The sequence below is a fragment of the Bison bison genome, unplaced genomic scaffold (assembly GCF_000754665.1).
Source record: "Bison bison bison isolate TAMUID 2011002044 unplaced genomic scaffold, Bison_UMD1.0 scf7180017863988, whole genome shotgun sequence".
Taxonomy (NCBI): Eukaryota; Metazoa; Chordata; class Mammalia; order Artiodactyla; family Bovidae; genus Bison; species Bison bison.
Window position 1 is genome coordinate 198,325 of NW_011494560.1, and position 7,220 is coordinate 205,544.

At 38.5% G+C, this 7,220-nt stretch overlaps 1 protein-coding gene across 1 annotated transcript; it reads right to left on the reverse strand.

Annotated features, from left to right (window-relative positions):
* Positions 1-5,838: 5,838 nt before the first annotated feature.
* On the reverse strand, positions 5,839-6,798 carry LOC104984338 (taste receptor type 2 member 39). The gene has a single exon (XM_010834017.1). The coding sequence runs from the start codon at positions 6,796-6,798 to the stop codon at positions 5,839-5,841; it is 960 nt and encodes a 319-aa protein (XP_010832319.1).
* Between the last annotated feature and the right edge of the window lie 422 nt (positions 6,799-7,220).

Sequence of the window (7,220 nt, forward strand, 5' to 3'; positions counted from 1 at the left end):
TGGTTTAGTTGCTCAGTTGTGTCCAACTCTTGCGACCCCATGGACTGTATGTCGTCTGCCAGGCTCCACTGTCCATGGGATTCTCCAGGCAAGAATACTGGAGTGGGTTGCCATTCCCTTCTCCAGCGGATCTTCCTGACCCAGGGACTGAACTCAGGTCTCCCGCATTGCAGGCAGTTTCTTTACTAACTGAGCTACCAGGTAAGCCCCCAGGAAGTCCCAAGTGGAGCTGGTGGTAAAGAACTTGCCTACCAATGCAGGAGACATAAGAGATGAGACATAAGAAATGCCAGGCTGGATGAATCACAAGCTGGAATCAAGATTGCCAGGAAAAATATCAACAACTTCAGATATGCAGATGATACCACTTTAATGGCAGAAAGTCAAGAGGAACTAAAGAGTCTTGATAAAGCTTAAAACTTGACATTCAGAAAACTAAGATCATGGCACCTGGTCCCATCACTTCGTGGCAAATAGATGGGAGAAAATGGAAAAAATGACAGACTTTATTTTCTTGGACTCCAAAAGCACTGTGGATGGTGACACTGGCCATGAAATTAAAAGACGCTTGCTTCTTGGAAGAAAAGCTATGACAAGCCTAGACAGTGTATTAAAATGTATATTTAGTATAAATCCAATTTTGTTCAACCACACATATATACATTTAAAAATATTAGCTAAAGTTGTCTCTGGGTTGAAGGATAATGAGTGATTTACAGTTTTAATTTCTATACATTTGTGCATTGTTGTTCAGTCGTGTCCGACTCTTTGTGACCCCATGAACTGCTGCATGCCGGGCTTTCCCTGTCCTTTACCATTTACCGGAATTTGCTCAAACTCATGTGGATTGAGCTGGTGATGCCATCCAACCATCTCATCCTTTGTAATCCTTTTCTCCTCCTGCCTTCAATCTTTCCCAGCATCAGGGTCTTTTCTAATGGGTCAGCTCTTTGCATCAGGTGATCAAAGTATTGGAGCTTCAGTTTCAGCCTCAGTCCTTCCAATGAATATTCAGGACTGATTTCCTTTAGAATTGACTCCCTTGAGCTCCTTGCAGTCCAAGGGACTCTCAAGACTCCTCTCCAACACCACGGTTCAAAAGCATCAGTTCTCCAGCACTCAACTTTCTTTATGGTCCAACTCTCACATCCACACATGATTACTGGAAATACCATAGCTTTGACTAGATGAAGCTTTGTCAGTAAAGTAATGTCTCTGCTTTTTAATATGCTGTCTAGGTTTGTTGTAGCTTTTATTCCAAGGAGCAAGTGTCTTTTAATTTCATGGCAGCAGTCACCACTGCAGTGATTTTGGAGGCCAAGAAAATTAAGTCTATCACTGTTTCCATTGTTTCTCCATCTAGTTGCTATGAAATGATGGGACTGGATGCCATGATCTTTATTTTTTGAATGTTGAGTTTTAAGTCAGCTTTTTAGTTAGTCTTAAAGATTGTTGTCATAACAACTCAGAGTTTAAGAAAAAATGTCTTATGTGACTAAGACAAAGCAATGTAGAAAGAAAGTGTTCATCCCTTTCTCCTCCTCAAGGGCCCTGGTCTCCTTATCAATCTACCTAAGAGTTAGCTCTCTCACAAGGAGCAAGCGTCTTTTAATTTCATGGCTTCAGTCTCATCTACAGTGGCTTTGGAGCCCAAGAAAATAAAGTTTGTCACTGTTTCCATTGTTTCTCTTTCTCTTTGCTATGAAGTGATAGGACCATGCCATGATCTTTGTTTTTTGAATGTTGAGTTTTAAGCCAGCTTTTTCAACTGTCCTCTTTCACCTTCATCCAGAGGCTCTTAGTTCCTTTTCTCTTTCTGCCATAAAGGTAGTGTCGTCTGCATATCTGAGGTTATTGATATTTCTCCTGGCAATCTTGATTCCAGCTTGTGCTTCATCCAGTCCAGCATTTTGCATGATGTTCTCTGCATATAAGTTAAATAAGCAAGGTGACAATATACAGCCTTGATGTACTCCTTTCCCAATTTTGAACGAGTCTTTTGTGCATCAATCAGCTTTTAATTTTTAAAGAGCCATGTTTATTTCATTTTCTGTAGCTTCCAGTTCATATTCTTTCCCAATGTTTGAATTTAGTAATTGGTCTTATTGATTTGTATGAAGTCTTTATATATTTGCAAAATTAGGGAGTTCCTTAGTAGCCTAGTCATTAGGATTCTGGGCCTTTACTACCATAGCCTACGTTCAACCTCTGGTTGGGAAACTGAGATCTCACATGCCATGTGATGTTGACCACAAAACAAACCAAAACAAAATAAGCCCCGCCCCCCAAAGATTCTTAATATCTAATTGAAAAAGTAACATTGAAACATATATATTATCATATGTAAAATAGATAGCCAATGGGAATTTGCTGTATGATGTACGGAGCTCAACCCTGGTGCTCTGTGACAATCTAGAGGGGTGGGATGTGGTGGGAGGAGAGAGGGAGGTTCTAGAGGGAGGGGACGTATGTATACCTAAGGCTGATTCGTGTTAATGTATAGCAGAAACTAACACAATATTGTAAAGCAATTATCCTCCATTAAAAAAAAAAACTTAAAAAAGTTGCAAAATTACCCTCTTTTAGGATGTGAGCAAGAAATATTATTTTCCAGTTTATTTGTCTTTGATTTTGCTTGTTGTATGTTTTGCCATGTAGAATCTTTTCATTGTATGTAATCAGGTTTAATAAACTTTTCTGGTTTATTTTTCTTTTAATGTTTTTAGAAAGGTCTTCCCCAATTCCAAAGTTAATTTTGAAGTCTCCAAGCTTTTCTTCTAGTATTTAATTTTTTAAAATATTGTCTTTGATAAATTGGTAAGTGAGGTTGGTCTGTAGTTTTCTGACAATTTTTATTGTTTTGATATCAAAATTATATTGATTTTATGAAACAAATTTGGAAGATTATCTTAAGGTTTATGCTGTGAAAAAATTACATAGCCTTAACATTATCTGCTTTTAAAAAGTCTGCTTTTAAAAATTCCCTGTGGAAACTATTAGTGCTTTGAGGCAGTGGTCTTGACAACTTTGTATAGTTCAACTACAATGACTAATCCTGTTTGTATTTTCTACCTCTGTTGGAGTCAATTTTAGTAACCTACAGGTTTTCTAGAAACATCTATCTTGACCTGGTTTTCAAATTCTTATTAAAGTTGAACAAGACAGATTCTTAAAAATATTGCAATTTTTCCAATTTGTGGTAACTTTTCCTTTTTAAAAAATTTTGTGTGTTTATGCCTGTCTCAACTAAAGGTAACACTACTAATTTTGTTCTTTTTCTCAGTGAGCCAATTCTTATATTCATTTAAAATCCTCCCCTTATGATCTCTCATGAAATGAACATTTAATGAATTATGTTTATAAATTGTGCTTTCCTTCTGGTTTGCTTAGATTTATTTTGTAATCATTTTTCTAAATTCTCAGGTTTATAATTTTAAAAATTATTTTTTAAAAAATATTATTTACTCACACAGACCCTTCATGGCTAGGTCTAATGAGTTAATTGATCTAACTGATCTAATTCTACTACCACTGCCACATCTCATTCATCCTGTTGATTTTTAAATTTTTTTGTTTAGGATTTTAAAAAACTTTTAATTGAAGTGTTTAGACACAAATACACATATACATTTACAGCCACTTAATTTTTTAAACTCTTTATTGAAGCTGCATTGTAACCCAAACTAAAAATAACTAATTTTCACAACTAAAAATATGTAAATTGCACCCAGATCATGAAACAAAATATTACCATAGTATTAGCACCCAGAAGTCCCCCTTTACTTCTTTCCAGACAATAACCACCCCACATATCCTGTCTTAAAATTGCAAAGAGTAGTTTTGGTAGTGCTTACATTGTTAAAAGTGCATGGTAACGTCTATCCTCTTTTGTTTATGAGATCTCATTTTTTTATGATTTTGTTTATGAGATTTCATTTTTGTGATTTTGTGATTTTGTTTATGAGATTTCATTTTTGTGATCCCGAACTCAGGGATCGAAGCCAGGTCTCCCGCATTGCAGGTGGATTCTTTACCAGCTGAGTCACCAGGGAAGCCCAAGAATACTGGAGTGGGTAGCCTATCCCTTCTTCAGCAGATCGTATCGACCCAGGAATTGAACTGAGGAATTGAATTTTGCAGGTGGATTCTTTATCCTTGAAATTAGCCCTTGAAATCAAAGAAACAATATAAATCTTATAATTTTAAAATTAGTGCATACAAGTTCTAAGTAGTTCAAACAATGGGAAAAGATTAAAATTGAGTGCAAATATTTCATTATCCCCAGACACCCGATGTCACTATTCAGAAATCGTATGTTAAATCATTTTTGGTACATCCTTCTAGAAACATTATATATACATATATATATACAGGAAGCATTATATTCCATTAAAACACATAAATTAAATCATAAAATATCTGCTTGCATTTTGAACTTAACAATATATTGGCGATATTTTCATTTCATGACACAGTAATCTGTCTCATTTTAAAAATGTATGCGTATCCTTTTCAGAGGTATGATTTTTCTCATTGATGAATAGTCCTACAGTGATAATATTCCTGCAAGTATTTCTTCACTTGTATGTATATGACCAAATCTTTGGGGAAAGTTCTCAGACAATAATTTTGAGGTTGAAAGGTATTTTGTTGTTTAATTGCTAAGTCATGTCTCTTTTGTGATGCCATGGACTGTAGCCTGCCAGGCTCCTGTCTATGGGATTTCCCAGGCAAAAATACTGGAGTGGGTTGCCATTTCTTTCTCTAGGGGATCTTCTCAACTGAGGGATTGAATCTGGGTCTCCTGCATTGGCAGGTGGAGTTTTTACCACTGGGCTACCAGGGCAACCCTGAAGGGTATTTTATGTATTATTAATTCTGATTCAGTTCAGTTCAGTCACTCAGTTGTATCTGACTCTGCTACCCCATGGACTGCAGCATGCTAGGCTTCCTTGTCCATCACCAATTCCTGGAGCTTGCTCAAACTCATGTCCATCAAGTTGGTGATGCCATCCAACCATCTCATCCTCTGTAATCCCCTTCTCCTCCTGCCTTCAATCTTTCCTAACATCAGGGTCTTTTCCAATAAGTCAGCTCTTTACATCAGGTGGCCAAAGTATTGGAGCTTCAGCTTCAGCGTCAGTGCTTCCAATGAATATTCAGGACTCATTTCCTTTAGGATTGACTGGTTTGATCTCCTTGCAGTCCAAGGGATTCATTCTCAAGAGTCTTCTCCAACACCACAGTTCATTAATTTTGATAAATATTCCAAATTACTCAGATTATGTTTTTAGAGGATGGAGATAAAATGCATTTCCAGATGTTACTCAGAAAGCTTCCTGAATAATCTGAATCTGTTTAAAAGACATGTGAATGGGGAAGGAGAGAAGTTGCCAGAAGTTCAAGTTGTAAAGCCTTGCTTTATTTTGATGGCTGCATCAACTCAGGCTCATCAGAATCACCTGAAGAACTGAGCAAATTGTCCAAGTTCCAGCCCCAGAAATCTCGACTTCGTTGATTTGGGGCCAGCATGGACACTGGTATTAAAAAACAATTTCCTCTAGAGATTCTGATGTGTGGCCAGTGTCCATAGTCACTGCTTCAGATAAAGGGGGTGGGGTAGAAATGGAAGACTCAGGTGAGGAATTTGTCAAGCATCACTCAGATTGTGCCCATGAAGCAAAAGAGAGAAATGAAGATCCACCCCCAATACCAAAAACACACCGAGTGAAAGGATCAGATCAGGTCTGGGGAAGAAAGAAGGTAGGAAGAGAGCTGTCCAGATGAGGAAAAGGCAGAGCTGGTTGGGGCAGGTGCTTTGAGTGTGAATCTTAGAGACTACTTTTTAAAATACAGGTGAACTTGAGTCTGAAGCCTCTTCCAGGCTCTTTTCAGCCCAGGATTGTCCTGAATCAGTAGAATGGAATGGCCCACAGGGTAGGTAGCCATGATGATTTTGCACAAAATATTCAAGGGACTATTGATGTCAAAGAAGTTGGACATGTAGAGAAACAGAGCAAGTACTTTGAAAATATAGAGAATGAGAAAACAGCTGATGGCTCTGATGGCCCCCAGGTGAGCCTCCATGCTGGGGTCTCTGGAGCCAGTGGCGTTGCTTTTCATGTGGAAGATGTGTCTTTTGAGAGAGATGATCAGCAGGGTGGCCGCCAGCATAAACATGATCAGAGGGATGAAGATCCCCAGGTTAAGGAAAAGAACCAGGTTGATCACAGCGGACTCCGCGAAGGACTTTTTCTTAGTGGAGTTGAAGGACGGGAGAGAAAAAAGATTGTTACAATTCATAGTATAGTTGTTTTGGAAGAAGAGCACACTCTGGCCCAAGGAAACAAACACTGATAGCTGCAGAAGCCAGGGCATCAGTCCGGAAATTCTCCACTTCAGCTTGAGGAAAAGGGGGTAGGAGAAATCCGCCACCTTCACGAAGTAGAAGACACTGAGCCAGGCAGCAAACCAGAGGCTGCAGTGATTTAAGAACATGAAACATCCTCTGAATGTGTGATACATGATGTCATCATTATAAAACTGTGGGGATGTTGAGCTTAAGGTAAGTTCTAGCATCATGAAGCTTTGTAGAACTATTCTGGATACACCCAGGAAAAGCAGGATCTTGCCACTGGTGGAGAGTACCTTACTGTGAATCCATTCAGCTGTGTTTATCGCTGCAATGAACCCATTTGCGAGGATACCAAGGATGCATTCCGTGCCGATAATTATTAACATCAAAGTGACAAGAGATGGTGACAGATCATTTTCTGAGGAACTGCAGGTTTGGATCATCCTGAGTGGTTGCTTTTCTTCAATGTCTGGAGGAAAATGTCTCCTTAGCACTTGGTGTGCTGGTCTGTGATAGCTCCCACTCATCATGTCACAAGAGGAAGCAGTTGATGCATCATTTCCAAATCTACATCATTTGTTTATTTTAAAAGTCTAAATCTGGAGCTGCAAATGATGGAAGGATTTGTTTCCTGTCCCCTCCCATATATTTTTGGATGCACTGGTGTGTTATTTCAATTGTGGGGCCCAGGGGAGAACTTGAGAAGACTCTCCTTTATAAATCACTAGCACAGAATTGAGAGCCGTATTTCTTAATAGCTCCAGTTAAGTCAACCATCTGTTCGCCTAAGTCCCTCTTTAACTGTTTCACTTGTGACCTCAGGGAACTGATTGAAAATAATAATAACTTCAAATATCTACATCTA